The sequence below is a fragment of the Pectinophora gossypiella genome, chromosome 18, assembly GCF_024362695.1.
Source record: "Pectinophora gossypiella chromosome 18, ilPecGoss1.1, whole genome shotgun sequence".
Taxonomy (NCBI): domain Eukaryota; kingdom Metazoa; phylum Arthropoda; class Insecta; order Lepidoptera; family Gelechiidae; genus Pectinophora; species Pectinophora gossypiella.
Window position 1 is genome coordinate 6,626,165 of NC_065421.1, and position 20,623 is coordinate 6,646,787.

The window sequence follows — 20,623 nt, forward strand, 5'->3', positions numbered from 1 at the left end:
CTGCTGTTGATCTTCGTGTTTCTTTTGATATCCCGTTTCATATGGATTATAGATGTAAGTATGGGAAACTCATGATTTGTCGCTCATCGAACGGGGCTCTGGAAACCGTCTAAGTACTAGATCAATGGCCTCAGGCAAACTGGTTGTTCCGAGAGTATACAATTATTATGGGGATAGGACCCTAAGTAAGCGCATACCTTATCTCATCAACAGTTTGCCTGAGAACATTAAAAATGAGACAAAAATGATTGAAAATAAGTTAAAAAAATATTTATTAGATTTAATTTAGCACGTACTTACCTATTTTTTAATTCTTAATTATTGTAATTTAACCAAGTGAGCGAGACTGTGATCCTGCAGACAAATTGCTTATGCAATTTTGCAGGACATTGAATTTAAACTAATGTTATACTTAAGGCTTAATAATAATAAATAAATAAATAAAAATAACATCAAGATGACCATGCATAATTATTGTCCAATAGGTGCCAGACAAATAGGGAGCGATGAGGGTGCCCAGTTGGACGATGTCTTCAGCTTAAGCCATCTGAGAGGATTATATCTGAATGAATCAATCGACTCTAGTAGGCCGATTCTATAAGCACCGAAAGAGGGAAAGTGTCGACCACACCGGCGGACTCGGTATCGGGGCCTGAAGTGTTCGTTGTCACGAGCTGATTGACCACCTCTGTGGCGCCAGTCAACCGTAATATGGGATTACAGTAAACAGTAATGTAGTATAGAAACCATCACGCAAGTAATTGTTCGTTCATTAGGCAAACCTACAATGCGTCATGTCTAAATAAAATACTGCGTCGATAAAAAATCATCATCATCATCAGCCCATTAACGTCCCCACTGCTGGGGCACGGGCCTTCCCCATGGATGGGTAGGGAGATCGGGCCTTAAACCATCACGCGGGCCCAGTGCGGATTGATGGTTATTAAAGACTGCTAATGCAGCCGGGACCAACGGCTTAACGTGCCTTCCGAAGCACGGAGGAGCTCGAGATGAAAACTTTTTTTAAATAAATGGGATAAATGTCGGATGATAGGTATTAAAGTTATTAAGATTAAAATCGTGAAGACGTGGTAAAGACGTTGCAACGGGGAAAGTCCGTAGGTACTAACGATTCAGACGCTCGTTGCCTAATATTTATACTGTAAAGAATTTGAATCGACATTTTCAATGACAGTTTCGTGCTTCCACAAAACTCCTTAATGGTAAGGACTGTTCCAGCGCTAAAATTAATCGCGGGTGTACGGACTGCAGTCATAGAATAAGGAATAACACTACGTACAGAACGGCAACTCTCCGCTCCCCACCAGCGGCTGAGCTAGGTGTACCTCACCCCCTCGAACATAGTTTAGATTTGAATCGTATGGCGTCAGACGTCACACAGATGCGCGTGTACGATAACATCTATATGTCGTAACAGTGGTGTGATGTCAGAAGGGATGGGCGTTAGAAGAGTGGGCGTTAGAAGACAATAATGGCCGTCATCAGTATCACAATCATTTTATTTACTTCCACATAGTTTTTGTATCACGATTAAATAAAGTCACAGCATAAGGTACACACTCACGGCAACGTCACGGTATTCGTAACGGTTACACAGTCTCTCGTTATCTAGCGCGCATAAGGACGTTAGCGCGAAGGGGCCCTCCACCACCCATGGTTCCAACATTCGGACCGAATCATCGGGACATGTGAACGTACTTGCTAGGTGCTCTTTTCCGATCACACTTTCTTGACGTCCCTACAAGTTATAGGTGAGCGACTATAGCACTCCACGTTCCGATCGTAATTATTCGACACGTCCGTTCACGACGATGGTTCGCGGTAGACTGCCCGACTAGAACGGCAGTGCACGTCCGCTCGACACGACGACTCTGTAGTGACTCCCTCGACTTCACGCAGCTCTGGCCGTACGCCACCTTTCGTCGGAGCGTTGCAACTTCATAACGGAAGTGATGTAACTTCATTTTATTTTCCGATTTGATCAATTTCTCTTCTTAATTCATAACTAACGCCGACACGGCCATCCTGCGTGACACACGTCCTCGTGTGTTAATCTGAAACAATATACCACAGCACAGTATCCAAGTTCGCTCGGTCATTCCTGACCTGACATGAGACTCTATAAAGGACTCGTCCGAGCTCTATTTGTGACTCTACATGAGCTCTATTTGTGACTCTACATGAGCTTTACTTGTGACTCTACATGAGCTCTACTTGTGACTCTACATGAGCTCTACTTGTGACTCTACATGAGCTCTACTTGTGACTCTACATGAGCTCTACTTGTGACTCTACATGAGCTCTACTTGTGACTCTACATGAGCTCTACTTGTGACTCTACATGAGCTCTACTTGTGACTCTACATGAGCTCTACTTGTGACTCTACATGAGCTCTACTTGTGACTCTACATGAGCTCTACTTGTGACTCTACATGAGCTCTACTTGTGACTCTACATGAGCTCTACTTGTGACTCTACATGAGACTTCAGTACGCATATCCATCAAGTGGATTTCCAGAGTGCATCACCACACAGAGTAAACAGTTTGAAAGAATGCCTCAATCAACAACTAATGATAAAAAAAAAACAAAAAGTATCTTAGACTGTTCATTATACACACACATACACGGGCACATAAATACTCGGTTATAAGTCAACATTGGCAACCATTTGCCACTTTCATAACAGACCATCATTGGTCATCTCAACAAGGTAATCATATACCACTAAAACCAGGTCCCCATGGACCTAAACAATCACCACACCTCCAGTCGCACACCGCGCCCTGAACAGCCTCTAACGGGACTGCAGTTACGACTACGCTGGAGCCACAGTGCACCTTAATACTCGGTGATAACATTGGCAACCATTTGCCACTTTCATAACAGACCATCATTGGTCATTTCCACAAGGTAATCATATACCACTAAAACCAGGTCCCCATGGACCTACACACTCACCACACCTCCAGTCGCACACCGCGCCCTGAACAGCCTCTAACGGGACTGCAGTTACGACTACGCTGGAAATGCAGCACAACAACAAAAGAGAAAATAACAATACCAAAGTATGTGTGCCGTGTAACATCTTATTCACTCTCTAAATCAGTAACATTTAACTCAGAAGGCAATTCGCTTCGAGGCATTTTTTCCAAGTCTATTTCACTTAATCATAATCCAAATCATTTTACTTCGCAATGTTTACTTCACTTCATTACGATTTCTAATTTAACTAAAGTTAACAAAAGAGAACTTTCTGCACTATATTCGTTTGTATCCTATTAAAACTTCCCATCTTTCAAATCAGGTAAAACAGATACGACTCACCAGGCCTTATAAGAATTTCCAATAAAAGATCAACCACGGTCTTGTGACATGGTTTAGGTCTTCAACAGCGCCGGCGCAGCAAGTCCGGCTGGTATACAACGCGCTGCCACGATGTCGTCACTTTACACGGCTACAGCTCAGCCCGCGCCACTTGGATTGCCGCTTGCAATCCACCAGTTGCCGAACCACGTGCAAAGTTTTGACATGAAACAAAAGAATTCACTGTATTATCGTATTCACATGACTTTCTTTCAATCGGTTTAAAAAGATTTGATGAATGACGGTAGATAACAAAACACGTGATTTAACTAGAGTTAATTATTATCATTTCATGATTAATTTTCTTTTTGTTTGAAGTGAGAAAATACAACTTTAACCACGCAGGTTAAGCGTGTCTACACCAATTCAAAATATTTTTAGACCAAAATACAAAGATTTGACGATGATGAAAACAGATTGGAAAACGCGGTGTGATTGACACGGATTGACACAATGTGTCTCGTCAATTTTGTTTTTTTAAAAAAACAATTTCCTCATTATTAGAAACGGAAATTCACATAGCAATAAAGTCAACAACAATAAGGTTCCAGTATGAAAACGACTCACCGTAATAACAGTTTTCAATTTCAGGTTCCATAATTTTCAAACACGACTGCACACAGTATGGACATATTGTGATGTTCACGCCATCATATCTTACGGCATGTAGTGATGTCGATCATTAACAATGTCCAGGTCACTTCAAATTCAGGTCCATCTCCAAATTCAGGCATGACACTACATCTTCATCACGTGGTCACACGAATGTGATAATCATCATAATCTTCTTCTGATTGTGATAATCGAAACTTGCATTGTCTTGTTGTGAACGTCACATCACGTTGTCTTCATCCAAGTTCACTAATCCCACTTCTGATGTCGTAACAGTGGGTCGGTGTCGTCGTAACATCATCATCAGAATGGAGGGTGGGCGTTAGAAGACAATAATGGCCGTCATCAGTATCACAATCATTTTATTTACTTCCACATAGTTTTTGTATCACGATTAAATAAAGTCACAGCATAAGGTACACACTCACGGCAACGTCACGGTATTCGTAACGGTTACACAGTCTCTCGTTATCTAGCGCGCATAAGGACGTTAGCGCGAAGGGGCCCTCCACCACCCATGGTTCCAACATTCGGACCGAATCATCGGGACATGTGAACGTACTTGCTAGGTGCTCTTTTCCGATCACACTTTCTTGACGTCCCTACAAGTTATAGGTGAGCGACTATAGCACTCCACGTTCCGATCGTAATTATTCGACACGTCCGTTCACGACGATGGTTCGCGGTAGACTGCCCGACTAGAACGGCAGTGCACGTCCGCTCGACACGACGACTCTGTAGTGACTCCCTCGACTTCACGCAGCTCTGGCCGTACGCCACCTTTCGTCGGAGCGTTGCAACTTCATAACGGAAGTGATGTAACTTCATTTTATTTTCCGATTTGATCAATTTCTCTTCTTAATTCATAACTAACGCCGACATATAGATGTGTGTTGTTTGTGTAAAAGGAGGTGGTTTGTATGAAGTGTCCGGGGTGTGCTGCAGTGTAGGTATGGCGTCGGTCTTCCCTCATCGGCAACACAGAATTAGGTACCTACATTTAATTATTTATAAATAACGTTGTAAGTAATTACTCAACGTACAAAGTTCAAGTGTAACGCTATGACAACCCTACATACCTATCTGGTCATGTATCAAGTGGGCGTTTGTAACGGGCAGATTGAATTTTGCAATGCAAGGCGTATGGGGTAGGCAGACGCTTTGGATTGCAAGCTTTTAGAAAGTAGGTACTTATAGCATTGCATATCGCTGCGCTTTACAGAACGTTTTATGCGGATTTAAGTACTTGTACAGTCATGACATGAGCAAAATTTAGGACTCTGTTACACTAACATATTTGACATTTAGTGAGACTTACAGTTCAATTTGTCAAAAAAGTTAATGTGACATGGTACCAAAGTGTATACATACATATTAATGCTCGTGACCGTACATCATTTAATGTTTTCTTTTATTTCTCTCATTAAACAAAACTATGCCCAGTAGACTGCAATATTAGAGATTTTTATAGGTATCCTTCAATGTTTTGAGGGAAAATGATTAGTATTTTTTCGCCTATCTCTTCATAAGTATTTGGCCTGCACTTATATAGTGTGGCGTTATTCTAATAAACAGTAGGTACGGTCACGAGCATTAATATGTATACCCTTTGGTACCATGTCACATTAACTTTTTTGACAAATTGAACTGTAAGTCTCACTAAATGTCAAATATGTTAGTGCGACAGAGTCCTAAAGTGGATACATTATATTGCTCATGACTGTACACCTATATTTTTGTAGCCGAAGTGAACTAAACACAGACTGATAATAGGAAAAGCCGTCTCGTTAGTAATGCGCAAGTAAGTTGATGTTTATTTTTATTCAATTCACAATTAGCTAATTAGAGAGGTAAACTACGAGTGTACGCCTCAAAGATACACCATTCAACATTACAGGTGGTACTTTTGTGGAACTGAAAATAATTTAAAAAAACACTTAAGATTTTGCCGGTTTTGCGATGGAAAATACCACTTAATATTAACTCAGATTCGCGGTCTGAATTATCCCCCGAAGTTTTCGTTACGGTGTCACTTAACACCCTTTTATGTGTGTGAAATAAATGACTCCTAATATCTACACCAACTCCGGTTGATTGAGGGGAGGCCTGTGCGTGTGCCTAGCTGTGGGACGTATATAGGCTGTTTATGTATGCATGTGTGTGTAATATGTACGGTCACGAGCTTTAATATGTATACACTTTGGTACCATGTCACATTAACTTTTTTGACAAATTGAACTGTAAGTCTCACTAAATGTCAAATATGTTAGTGCGACAGAGTCCTAAAGTGGATACATTATATTGCTCATGACTGTACACCTATATTTTTGTAGCCGAAGTGAACTAAACACAGACTGATAATAGGAAAAGCCGTCTCGTTAGTAATGCGCAAGTAAGTTGATGTTTATTTTTATTCACAATTAGCTAATTAGAGAGGTAAACTACGAGTACAGTCTAGAACATAGGTGTTTTCCAACACACGTCACTGAACTCGATTTTCCTCGTTCCGCCTTCAGATATGTTACGTAACCTACCTACTGAATATTACGTGTACAAATTCGTATAAACTGCTTTCCTAGTAAGCAGCTGCTATTTGCTCTTTTTACTTGATAAAAGGACAAGTATATACTTACTTAAGTTTTTAAGGTATTACAATATTTTAATATATATGTGGTTTTATAATTATTATGTCCATTTCAATATAATCAATTATATGGACGATAGGCTCATCACCCGTCACCATACGGTTCATCATATCCTTCTTTAGGACTTCTCTCATTACGTGTCTGCAAAAAAAGGAAGGCTGGCAGAGAAAGACCTAGAAGGACGTACATTTACCAAATTGGAGATGTCCTTAGGAAAGGTTCAGTACGATCTCTGAACCGGCGTGCGAGTATAAAACGATTAGTGAATGTGGAAGCAAGAGAAGTGTATCAGGATCGAAGCAAATGGTATACCATAGTCTCTGCTTACCTCAGTGGGAAATAGGCGTAAGTTTATATATGTATGTATCTATGTACAGTCATGAGTAATATCATGTACCCACTTTGGAACACTGTCGCACTATCATATTTGTCATTTAATGAGAATTACGGCTTAATTTGTCAAAAAAGTTAATGTGACATGGTTTCAAAGTGTATACATATTAGTACTCGTGACCGTACCTATGTATGTGTCTGAAAGGATCACGGGCGTGGAGTTGTGTACCTACGTAGGTATGTTTACAATGAACTAGAGTGAGACGTAAGCTGCTGACTAACAGCCGACTGGCGTGCCTACACAAGCTTCGGTATAAAGCCAATGTATAAAGTGGAGTGTTATCCTCAATGTAATTTTATGCAATCGTACCGCGCGAGCCAACCACACGCACGTAACGTCGCGAGCGCGCCGACTCATTTAACCTACTAAATAAATGTGTTAAACGAAAATAAAAATGGCTATTTTAAATTTGCTTCTGATAGCATGTGCTGTGTTTTCTGTATCAGGGGAGCCTTCCTGTTGCCCTCCCGGCTACGTGTTAGGAAGTTCTATAAACCAACCGAACGCACAATGTTGGAATAAGGAAAACGTGACGGATATAGTTCTGCGATGTCGTAACACTGTGAAAATTGTTGAAAACAAGAATTTGAACTTCGAAGTCGATGAAGATGGTCGGCTGGTGCTGCTGCTGCCCAACCGGGAAGTGATCTACGAAGCTGGCGACAGGTCAGTGTCTAATAACCTAAAAATTTAATGAAAAGCTTTTTATACTAGGGAAGCTTTAGGACAGCGAAAAATACCTACACAACGTCGTCGGATAGTAAAAACCAAGTACCTAAGTAGCCTTTTTGAAAAATCTGATGTGTTTTTCTTCAATAAAACCGCGATTTCTTTGAATTAATTTCAATCCGTGTAAAAAAATAATCCACAATTTTTTACTTAGTAAGTAAGTAAAGTAAGTAAAATACCTATTTATTTCCTCTACCAACAACATTAACATTGTTCTTATAATTTAATAACATTTGTAGAGGCTGGAGCCTAAACTAGGATATCCTGTGTTATAGGTCTCCAGGCCTCCACCTCCATGAATACGGTCATTAATAATGTTATCAATAGAGCAATACTTAGATTGAAACTTGCTTGTCTAAGTATTGCGAGCTTTTGTTGTCAAAAATCAACATCCGAAAGTGATTTTTCAAAAAGGCACTTGTGTCGATTTCTATACCTATAAAGCGACGAGTTTTGACTAGTACTTACCTAAACTGGTACCTACAGTTAACCATCAACAATGTTAGCACACAAACACTCACGAACAAAGAAAGTAATCTCACAGTTTCACTTTTCTCGAAAACACAATTTTCGACTGTATTATGATAGTGATAAAGTTTCAGATGACTTTTAAAAGCCAACATTTTGATAACAACCGTGGCCTTCGAATTCTAAAGGGTCGACGGTTCGCTTGTTATTTATAGGTACTTATTTAGGTATGAATGACTTATGCCCAAAGTGGCCGAAGGTTACTTTAAAAAGAGATTGATTAATGCAGAAAAGCTATTGTACATTCTGTTTTCTTGTTATAAATAGTGTTTATTTCTTTATAACATTTTAAACTTATATAATAATACCTACATCATGTCCACTACTGACAAAGCGATGTTTCCAAAACATAATATCGTTGCTTTAGCTTTGTAGAGAAAACCACTTGAGCGTCTTTTTGAAAAATCACATTCGGGCGTGATTTTTCTTTTTTTAATATTTTTTTTTTGTTAAAAAGAAATCTTGCTATAGACACGCTACATACTTAGTTAGTTGAGCGATGTGCTGACGATCCAGAGGTCCCGGGTTCCATTCCCGGTGGGAACAAATCACAAAAATCAGTTTGTGTTCCCTAGTTTGGTTAGGACATTACAGGCTAATCTTATGATTGTCTAAAAAGTAAGATGATCCGTGCTTCGGAAGGCACGTTAAGCCGTTGGTCCCAGTTACTACTTACTGATGTAAGTACGTAGTCATTGCATGAGCCATGTCGGGGGCCTATGGCGGCTCAATAATAACCCTGACACCAGAATTGTTGGGGTTGGTAATCCACCTCACAACCCATACGATAGAAGAAGATCATGATAAAAAATTTAGTCTCAATTGTTACCCGGAGTGATATTTATTGTTTGAAAATGTAATTTGTTGAAGAAAATTACACCCGACTATCATTTTACAAAAAGACATACTTTAAAAACGTATTTTCTGACTGTATTTTTTGTCAATCGAATCGAATGGTCTCCAGACATGAAGCCTTAGATATTAGGCACTTTAGAGAAATAAGAAGAAAGTTTGCAATACTTACCCCAGAAATGGATTTTTCCAAGTAGGTAAGCCCCTCTAGCGCAGTAGGTAACCACCCCTGGGGTGAGAACTTAGAATTTTCTTCCCACTTGTCATTGGGGTGGTGACAAGTACTATGATCTATCGAGTAATAATACCATCTCTGTTTTCTACTACATAAAACTGTTGTTTATCTGTTTATTTGCTCGAGTATCAAGGGAAAATTACTGTACAAACATAAAAATATCTAACAGCTAACATCTAACCTAACCCTTTGATGCTCTGGTGATAAGTAGGAAGAAAATAAGCAGTGTTCAAAACCACTTACATAGAACCCAGCTTCAGACATATTTTACAAATTAACACCTTAACTATTAGACAACAGAGTTTATACTGACGTTCTACTTTTCCAGCTTCTGCCAGGGCGTCGAGGCAATAGTAGGCAAGAACGGGCGCGCGTCGGTGCAGCGAGTGGCTCTCATCTGCGATGAACAACCCACCCGGATGGTCGGCGATGCCGTGTATGGGTACTGCATGCTGGTGTCCACCATATTCCTCATCGTCACCGCTGGTGTGTACTCCACGAGACCCGGATGGAGGTAAGCTATTTGTATTATTATTCATTAGCAACAAACTATGATATTACATATAGGTACATAAACTTAACAATTAAATATTCTTAATCTTAACATTACAAATAATTAAAACTAGACTACTAAAACTAAAAAGAAACAAAAGTACATAACTACAGGCTCAATTAAAAATGTTCCCTTTTACCACATCTCGACCGAATGTGCCAATCACGCTCGCGGCGGCGTTACCCCGTTGGATGGCGAGGGAAATATGCTGCGCTAGGTAATGCCCGGACCAATTTTCAGCTTTCTACAACGAAAATTGCGGAATGCTCCATACAAACTTCACTCCCTATTTCAGGGAAGTGGAGTGTTAGAAAGAGACAAAAGTAGCCTCCATTCCTTCAACTATCTCCACTTAAAAAATCACGTCAATTCGTCACTCCGTTTTGCCGTGAAAGACGGACAAACAAACAGTACACTTTCCCATTAATAATATTATTTAATGTTATACTTAGTATGATTTTATTATTTTGATGTGTTAGATATCTTTAGGTCGAAGTTAAACAAACAGTAAAACAGTTTCGACATAATCAAATACCAAATGTACCTAAGTCCCTTTAAACCAATATGTAGAATTGGAGGTACTTAGATTTAGTTTAAAGAGCTTTTTGCCTTTGTTCTTATACCTACTTATAGTTTAGTTATGCATAAAGTACCTACTTAAATGTTCTCTGGGTTAAGTATACGAGTAAGTAAGTATATTTTATCAGAAAATTAATGACGCACGTAAAACTAAGTTATATTTTAGTGTTTTTTAATATTGTTTGGATAAGGAGCGGAGTTGACCAACTTCCATTACATTTTTTAAAGAACTTAAACAATATAGGATGTACCTATCTATATACAGATGTTGTTTATCTGCATTCCTTGTAAGTTACATTACATACTGTGAATTTAAATTAGGAATGGCTCGTGTTATTCTTTATAAGTTATTCGATACCTATAAATACTATAAAGGAAGTTGCATTCAATAATTCATTATAATTCTTATTTATTAGGTAAGTACTTAACATAAGCTCTCGATTATATATACCCCAATACCCCCAGGTATTGCAAGATGAACTAAGTACCCACACCTCACTGAGCATTCAGTTAGACCAACGTGTGTGTTATTAGGTTCTTAATTATTTATAAATAAATTTTAGGAATACCTACGTGTCTTTGTTTCCCATTGACGTTCATTAATGACCGGATATAATAACGGGTCAACGGATGTGTATAACCACCAACCGTAAATAAATATATTTTGATAACATACTTAATAATTATAAAAAACCACAACAATGTAATGTTGTCTATTTGCGGGAAATCCCGTAGAAACTATAAAGCCCCATATTATCCGCTAGGCAACAATTAACGCTCAACATGTGGCAACGTTGAACAACATCGCGCGATGTTGCCAGCTGAAGCCAACATGTCGCGCGGCTGGTTCTTTGGTTAGAGATTAGAGAGTATCGTAACATCGTTAGTTGAGAATCAATTGCTGTCGAGTGGAGACGTGACGCGGAACAACACTAGTTCCCCTGGCGACATGTTGTCGATGACGGGCATGTATTAGATGCGTAGACAGACAACGTTGTTAAATAAGTTTCGCGCTAACTTTCAACATGTTGTGCAAAATGTCGCGCGCCAAATGGAAATGCTACTTTATAGCATAAACTATTTGTAACACAAGCTCGCGACTGATATTCCTTTTATAACGTAATTTATCTTCAATGTGTCTCCGTACTAATTTATCAAGAGGAGGATCAGTAAGTCAGTAGATATACTTATGGTACGACATACTAAGTAGTACTTACTAATTACTAAATAGTTACCTACCACGTGAGTTAAGTGTAGTGTAAGGTGTTTTCAAACTGTATTTTGGTGGTTTGGTGGACTTCGATGTAACCTGAGCCCGCACTATAGAACCCTGTCACATTGACGTAATTTGAAAAGCGACCGACAAGGTTCTACAGTGGTTCCAAAAGTACTTAATACGGATTAAGACCCTTATATACTTTGTCTTTTAAAAAACTGCAACAAATGGAATATTTATTTTTCAGAGACCTGCATGGCAAGAGCATCATCAACCTGTGTGTGAGCTTGGCCCTCGGCCTCGCACTCCTCGTCATCATGAAACTTGTGCCATACTCCGACATGAACCTCTGTGCTGCTAGAGGTATGTTATTTTATCTGTAATCGGGCCTTTATGTGACGTTACTTATTATATATTGGCCGCAGATGGCATTAATTACTTGGCCGCACAAATAGCGCTGAGAGCACTCACCAGGTGCAAAATTTAAAACAACAGGCTCGAGGGTGTCCAGTTAGACGCGATCCTCAGCGCAGGGCGTCGTCTGAGAGGATAATGTTGAAAAAAATTATAAACCCTAGTGAGTCGATAGTAATAAACACTGAATGAGGGAAATCGTCGACCACGCGGTCGGTGTTGGTATCGTGTCGATATATTGTGCAAATGGGGTGGGTACCAGCGCAAACGCCTTTACCAACGAATAGTGGAGAAACGTCTGCTTTCTTTATATGTTCCTTGTCCCGGTTTTTTTGTGTACAACGTGGTGGTTCATATTTATTAGTTCCTCTATTTATTTACGTGGTAGCAATTTTTTTAATAGTGCTACTAGTACTGTTGCTGAATTATTATCAATATATATTTATATTAGATAGAACCTCGCAGAAATAAAGCTATCGATTTTAGACTATCCATAGTTTGAGGTTGTAGTAGGTATTGCATTAATAATTATAGTATCGGTAGCTATCAAATACTATCGATTAAACTATTGATATTCTTACTGGTGACCAGCTATCGATCGGCAATACTACTTGTGAGTAATATACAAAACGCTTGGTTTTTTTGTGATAAGTACTTAGATGGGTTATATACAATACATGCACGAGGCAATTAATATCAATTATTTTAATGATGCAACGCTACAATAATTCCAATGCGTAGGTTGGAAGAATAATTGACTCTTAAATAGGACAAGATTTACCGTAGTTTTCCTGTAGTCGACTATAAGTACCTACAGTACAAACTACAGTCGTAAATAAGTAATTTATTAAGTACTTATATTTATTTGCGACTGTAGGTAATAAATATACATAACAAATAAAACGCTCCATTGTTGGCAATTTAGAAACCTAAGTTTTTATTACCTATGTACCCACGTCCGTAAGTAGCAGTCATAACTACTTACTTACATAAAGATATAAGGTACGAATAAAGAACGCTTTCGTTATAAATAAATGTATTTTATTACAGAGTATTAGAGTAATAGTGCTCTAACAAACGTTTGTTATATGAGTGCTATTATCGCGACAAAATGAGCCATTTTTACTGAAGTTTTACAGCAAGAGATCGCTTCCAGCCAGCATTCGTGCATATTCTTTTTATTATAGAACAAACAGTTTTTTACGTTGGGGGATATGAGCGTGATACATTACTGAATTAGTATAGACATATTGTTTTTTTTTTTACGAACGTCTAGGGACCTTATGTTTGAAGAACAATGCCGACGGTTTTCTTGCAGCTACTTTCCCTCGGCTTTGAGGGAACGGGTTGTGAGAAGCTGCAGTAGTTTTAGGCGGATGAGACGTTAACGATTCAAAGGGAAACTATGTTTGTAACCAACTGAATGATACCTAATACTTTTTTTTTTTTTTTGTTAATTTTAATGCTATGTTTATGTTTGTTTAATATATTAAGTATTTCATTATTGTTGACAGGATTCTTCGCCTACTTCTTCGTGCTAGTCAGTTTCTTCTGGATGAACGCTATATCTATACAGATGGTGCGCTCTATGAGGTTAGTTGACATTGTTCAATCGCTTTTACTATCAATTTATCAACATGCAGTATTGTATTGATATAAATATGACTTTTGAACATTTGGTGAACGGCAGACTTGGTTAAATAATTGGATTGGTACATATAGATAAGGTGTACGGTCACGAGTACCTACTAATATGTATACTTTGATACCATATCACATTAACTTTTTCGACAAATTAAACCGTAAGTCTCATTAAATGTCAAATATGATAGTGCGACAGGGTTCCAAAGTGGGTACTTGATATTTTTTTGATTGTCATGTGTACATGACTGGACCTACTAGTATCTAGGTAGATCATTATTTATTTAAGAGCCACGCTCTTCTCGGTATAGCATTCTACATGCTATTTTCTAAGGAAAAACAGAGCAGTGGTTTCCCTCTTGCCTTCCGCCCTACTACTCTGTCTGACGTGAGTGAGATGGCGCCCAGAGTAGTCTATTTCAACGCCGTACAAGGACTCCTGTCCTCCGGCTCCGAATAGTACTGACAGTTATTGCTGCCCTCTGTCAGGTTTCAGGTTACAGTCCCTTTGACTTGCCCCTTCCGTCCTGCATTGCCGTACCGAGGGCTCCCATCCATCTCTGTAACCGTTCCCTCCCCTGGGCAAGGATTCTACGTTATACCCCGTAGGTCTGGGTAGATAGATAAATAATTTATATCTATCACCTTACCTACCTTACCTTCAATACAAAAGACAACACACACAAAACAAGACAACACATTACAAAAGATAATATATCAAATAAAATATAAATTATAAGAAAAAATGATTTTCAGCTTAGCATAAACTCTGCAGACGCAAGGTCAACAGAGGCCTTTCAATCGGTAGTAAAATGTAATAAGTGTACCGTGGTTGTTCCAGGAACCACCAGAGCGAACAGTCTCAGAAGCTGCTGTGGTATGCCCTGTACGCGTGGGGCTTCCCCGCCGCCCTGGCCATCGTCATGGCGATCATCAACTTCATGCCTGGAGACCACCTCAAACCTGGAATCGGGCTTAACCACTGCTGGTTCTTTGGTGAGGAACTTTTTCATTTAATTACTAGCAATTTACTAGGTTCACATGGGTAATTTTTACCTAAGTGCAAGAAATAGAGAGAAGAAAAGCAACAATTATTAGGTAATTAAAAACAGAAGAGGCGGTTTCATAACATATGAAAAAAAAACAAATCAAGGTGAAAGCAAACGTCTCGTGTCTTAATAAGTGCGTCAAAAAATTGGCTTTAGGACAACATGGAATATGCTACACACTTATTACTAATTTAATATAAAGAATATCCAAGATGAAATTTAATATCTTGTTTAGCATTCGATCACTGCAACTCGCCTGAAAGTGACGATGAAGTCTAACATCGTGTCACGGGTTCAAATCCCAACGCGCTAATATTATTATTTTTTAACCACTGAATTCATGTTTGGATCATACACAATTGTTATCACGTAGTAACCCTAGGTCGGCCGCTGGTAGAAAGTGGAAAGTTGCCGTTCTATTATTCTTTATTCGTTGTTATAAACTAATTAAAACAACAATAAATCCACCACAGGCTTCGTCAAAAAGGAACTAAAACAAGAATAATCCATAAATCCACAAAAGGTTCGTCAACAAAAAAAAATCTCTTCACTCACTTTTCTTCTCCTCACTTTCTTCTTTTTTTTTCTTTTTCGTCTTTATGACAATAAATAGAATTTTCATTTTTTTTTATATTTTCAACATTTTATTTTTTTATTTTGCACTGTCTATCCCGCTACACTTTTCATTAAATTAATATCCTATACCAAAGGGTGCCTGGAAGAGATTGCTACCTTAGCAATAAGTGTTATACTACCAATTTAATTATAATACTAATGTATTTTTAATGTGATTTAAATTCAAATTCAAATTCATTTATTTCTAAAGTTTACAAAAACATTGTCTACAGGTAGGGTCCCAAGGCGACAATGCTTAAATATTCAATAGATTAACATTATAATAAAAATATGATTATGTCATGTTTTAATTATACAATGTCAACAATGTTTAAAATTCTAATAAAAATCCTAAAGTACTTATATAAATTCTAATAAAATAATTCTGATCATCGTATTATTTATTATAAATAGTCATAACAAGGATATAAAATAAATTAAAAATCTTATCATGCAGTCAAGTGAACCAACATGGCCGCAGTGAACTCCGCCAGAGTGCAATGAAATACATCAATGTTATTTTTGCTAATGTCATTGATTAGGCGAACAGCGACAGGTACCGGAGCATATTTCAATAAATTAGTTCTACTCTGAGGTGTAACTAAGACTTCTTGCCGAGGTTCACGTCGCAGTCTTGTATTGGGCACACGAACTCCTAATGGCTCTAGTATTGCAGGGTTATGTAACTGTCCACGAAATACCCTAAAGACATAATATATGTCGAGAGAGCCAGTTTTCTTCTAGCTTCTATCTAGTAATATCCGATCATGCCGAGTAAGAATTTAGTAGGGTATATTATTGGGTAAGATGGATAGACACCATACTGCTTTTTAAGTGCAATAATTAATTTAAGTGCAATAAAGAGTTTTTGTTGTTGTATTTTTTTGTAATAGTTTAACAATGGGGTTTGGGTTTTAAAACGACATTCGGCCTTACGACTTTAAATAACATAGTGTACGGTTGTTGCAGACATCAGACAGCAGTGGGTGTACATGTACAGCGTGATGTCTGTGCTGACCATCATCAACCTGCACATCTTCACCAACACCATGATCTCCGTCTGTTGCCGCGGCGTCGATATCAAGAAGTTCAAGAACAAGTACGTTCTACCATACTTACACTGTTATAAGTTTACGCGGTTATTATCATAAATAAAACACATAATAACGGGTTCTTACCGCGTTTAAAATAGGGATATGAGACTCCCGATATTTCGACACTGTTGCAAGTGCCATGATCACGGGATGACTCAATCGGGATGGGTCATCCCGTCATCAGAAAGATCAGTTTTTATTTTTATTTTAGTAACGTACGCCGTGCCTGGCATCTCTTTGGATGCTATTTAAAAAACACTTTATTACATACTTACTATTGAACAGAACGACCGGTACAATTAGTGATTATATTTCAATAAGATAACATTTACAATCGTCTCAAATGCGCGGTAAAAATTAGATCTGTCAAAGTACATACGTAAAATAAGCTAGTGTTGTGACGTTTATGATTATAGTGATGTATCAGTCGATATTAGGTCGATCGATTCTTTTCTATCTAACAATACTGATGTAAGCATTAATTAGCGACTGTTGTTCCTCAGGTTGATCAAGTGCCTGCAACTTTTCGTGGTGATGGGTGTACCGTGGGTCTTCGAGATGGCTGGATCTTTAGCGCCACCTCATCCAATTTGGTTAGTACAATATTTTACTTTTAAATTATTTATTTCATGACTTATTATTTTATCTTAAATGCAATTTTCACTTATTTTATAATTTTCATTTATCTTTAATGGCTCGACCATTATAGATGACGATACGGCTCACCACCTATCACGTTGGTCTAACAGAAAGCTCGGTAAGGCGCGGGTACTTAGTTCATCTTGCAATGGATATAGATGTGAGCTTGTATTATGTTAAATTATTTGTGCAATCCTTCATCATGCCAAGGGATGCCGAAGACCTAGATTAAATAAGAAGACCGACCATACCACTAGGCTGGGATAATGATAACCCAAGAAGGCATCTCTTCTCGTTTTCGAGGCGATTTCAAATTACATAGAAATACCTACTACTATATCTTCTAATCCGGACAAACGATTATCAGTTACATACATACATAAACTCACGCCTATTTCCCACCGGGGTAAGACTATGAAACTATGGGACACGGGGACTATGGAATTCCATTTGCTTCGATCCTGACGTACTTCTCTTGCTTACTCCACATTCACCAGCCGTTTCATACACGCCGTTCAGAGTAGATTGTACTAAACATTTTCTAAAGACCTCCCTAATTTGGTCAATATACGTCCTTCTTCTCTGCCTTTACCAGCCCTACCAATAACCAATAAGATCAAAGATTAATAATAAATTTGAAAAGTGCTTGCTAATTTGTATTAGGTAATACTTCAATGCACGACGGGACTTAACTCCCATAGAACTTTCAATCGTGAACATTTGTAATATGCCATATTAACATATCTATGAGTAGAGATGTTCTAAGTCGATCGATTTAGCTGCATCTAATACTTCTAAAGACTACAAATGCTAACACATTTCTTCTATTTTCCAGGGAATGCCTAGACCTATTCAACTCGTTGCAAGGCGTGTGGATATTCCTAGTGCTGGTGTTATTGCCAAGAAGACAAGACGAAGAAGTGGAGGAGGAGACGTCTCAGTACAACAAGAACATTGTCAATTGCGAGCAACCCTACTACAAGTTATGAGATCACGTACAAATACTTCCATCCAGATACAGCGTCGCATTTAAACGCCACCACAAAATCAACATGAAAAAGTGGAAATTGTATTTTCTACCAGTGTGTACCGAAATTTTATTACTAGCAACACTGACACGCTGACCTGACTGACTGGGGATTATTTGCTTTCAAAGAATTTGTACTGAAAGCAAAAACGTGGATAGGTTTATTATTTACGGCCTTTTTTATGGTGCTCCCAGCTAAGGTGTAGCTTAGTGACTAATCGCGGCGTTGTCTTTATTGATATTTTTAGAATCTAAGCCATCCATGTATTGTTCCATTTAGTGACTGCAGTATGTCTGTTTTAGGAGGGGTGTAATTCAATACGAATAGTCCTTAATGATGTGCCTTTAAGTATATTTTGGTAATGTAAGTGCAGTTACACATCTCTATGACTATGTCTTAATAGGCTGGTTTCCAACTTGTCAAATCAGTTACTTTTACTAAACGTCAAAACACGAAATTACTAAGGAAATTGTATGAAAAAGCACACTGGAGCGTCATAGAAAAGTCATAAAATGTCGAACTTATTATTACGTTTTTCTAAATTAAAATTCATAAATAAGTTAAATAGAAAAAAAGGAAATGTTGTTCGTTAATTTTAGATCTGTCTTTATTTAGTGATCAGAATTTTATAGTTTATCTTTAACCTAGTACACGACCCAATTATCATGGTATTGTATTGGCCTTCACTACAACTTTAGTCCATAGAATCAAGTTGCAAAATAAATTAAACTGCTGTAGCACGTCCCAGAAGATAGACAAATAATGGTGTACATAGATAGTTAGGTATTTTTTTAAACTTTCAACATATCCTTACAAAAATATTGTGATCTAACGATTGCCTTTTTACACTTATGAATCAATTACATTACTTATACTCAATATATCAAATTCCGAAAATTATCTTGTGTTTATTTTAAGTTAGAATAATGTTATTGTTTATTTTTAATAGGTTTCATCGATATTTGAGCTCATCGATTTAATATATAATGTAAGTTCTAGTCAGTATTCTATAGGAAACGTTTAAATATGAATTATGTCACTGAGATTGGTAGCGGGAATACTGATTTTCGAAATCGAACACTCATTGATGCTATAAATACATTATTTTTGTTTGAATAACATATTTTCGATTAAGTTCCTAATGATGATATATTTTATTGATTTTATATATAAATAAACAAAAAAATCAACTCACCTCTATCTCTTTGAAGTTTTGATATTGATATTGTGTATTCCGTATAGATTTTTAAAATAAGAATAAACTATGAATGTTCTTTGTAAAGACTTCTTTATTTGAATTCTGACACTTAAACACTGGACACTTAATTCTATCACTCCATGGGTTCTTCGACTTCGTTGACAATGTTGGTGGGTTGGAAGCCGCGCGCGGGGGCGCTGGAGGCGGCGTCGGGGGCGGCGGGGGCGCTGGTGGCGGGGGCGGCGTCCTCGTCGTCGCTGTCGGGGGCGGCGCCGGGGTGCGACGGTACGAAGTGCTGCGGGTCCTTCGAGCGCGCCGCTGTCTCCGTGCCCGGCGCGGACCACGATGAACGGGATCCCTGCTGGAGACGGTTCAATAACCATTGTTAAAATACATCCAATAACAACAACTTGTACTTTGTAATAATTGACAAATGAACAATTGGCATAGTCGGCAACAATTGTCAATTGGCTAGTACGTACCAAACAATTGCATTATTTTCTTACGCTCGTAATCTAATCAATGCAAGCAGAATATCACATGCTGCTTATCGTCGTAGGCGCCACATGAAAATGATCTCTTAGTGACTTATAACACTGCAGATATTAGTTTACTATAGTCTGAGTGCATATATATATGTCGTAGAAGCGTGGTGTGTCAGAAGGTTGGGCGTTAGAAGACAATAATGGCCATCATTAGTATCACAATCATTTTATTTACTTCCACATAGTTTTTTTGTATCACGATTAGAGAAAGTCACAGCATAACTTTCACACTCACGGCAACGTCACGGTATTGGTAATGGTTACACAGTCTCTCGTAATCTAGCGCGCCTAAGGACTTTAGCGCGAAGGGGCCCTCCAACTCCCATGGTTCCTATATTCGGACCGAATCATCGGGACATGTGAACGTACTTGCTAGGTGCTCTTTTCCGATCACACTTTGTTGACGTCCCTACAAGTTATAGGTGCTACAAGTTAACTCCGACATATAAAGAAAAATCCTTTAAAACAAGTTTAGGTCATCCTTGCGATAAGTTGAAATCTACGTGTTACTGTACACTTATCGGTCTAAGAAATATTAGTACTCTATATTTCAGATAGATGGCGCCAACGCGATATAGATCGAAAATTTCGCATGGACAGGATGGGCACCCGGTGGTGTAATGGTTAACACGCTCGTTCGAGCTTGATAGGCGGGTTCAAGTCCCGTCCG

General features: G+C 38.3%; 2 protein-coding genes across 2 annotated transcripts in view; one reads left to right on the forward strand and one right to left on the reverse strand.

Annotated features, from left to right (window-relative positions):
* The first annotated feature begins 7,317 nt into the window (after positions 1 to 7,317).
* Positions 7,318 to 19,110, forward strand: LOC126374973 (G-protein coupled receptor Mth2-like). Its single transcript, XM_050021779.1, has 8 exons — positions 7,318 to 7,704; positions 9,711 to 9,896; positions 11,978 to 12,093; positions 13,659 to 13,737; positions 14,627 to 14,781; positions 16,419 to 16,548; positions 17,047 to 17,136; positions 18,018 to 19,110. Exons 1-8 carry the CDS (start codon positions 7,433 to 7,435, stop codon positions 18,169 to 18,171), a joined length of 1,182 nt encoding a protein of 393 aa, XP_049877736.1. The 5' UTR covers positions 7,318 to 7,432; the 3' UTR covers positions 18,172 to 19,110.
* Positions 18,800 to 20,623, reverse strand: part of LOC126374962 (RNA helicase aquarius) — a 78,726-nt gene continuing 76,902 nt past the window's right edge. Inside the window, exon 27 of the mRNA XM_050021760.1 lies at positions 18,800 to 19,769. Within this exon, the coding sequence (XP_049877717.1) occupies positions 19,542 to 19,769 (228 nt within the window). The 3' untranslated portion in view covers positions 18,800 to 19,541. The remainder of the gene's footprint in view (positions 19,770 to 20,623) is intronic.

Coding starts and splice junctions, on each gene's coding strand:
- LOC126374973 (XM_050021779.1), top strand. CDS start 7,433: ATGGCTATTTTAAATTTGCTTCTGATAGCATGTGCTGTGTTTTCTGTA. Junction 16,549..17,046: donor ATCAAGAAGTTCAAGAACAA/GTACGTTCTACC, acceptor GTTGTTCCTCAG/GTTGATCAAGTGCCTGCAAC. Junction 17,137..18,017: donor GCGCCACCTCATCCAATTTG/GTTAGTACAATA, acceptor TCTATTTTCCAG/GGAATGCCTAGACCTATTCA.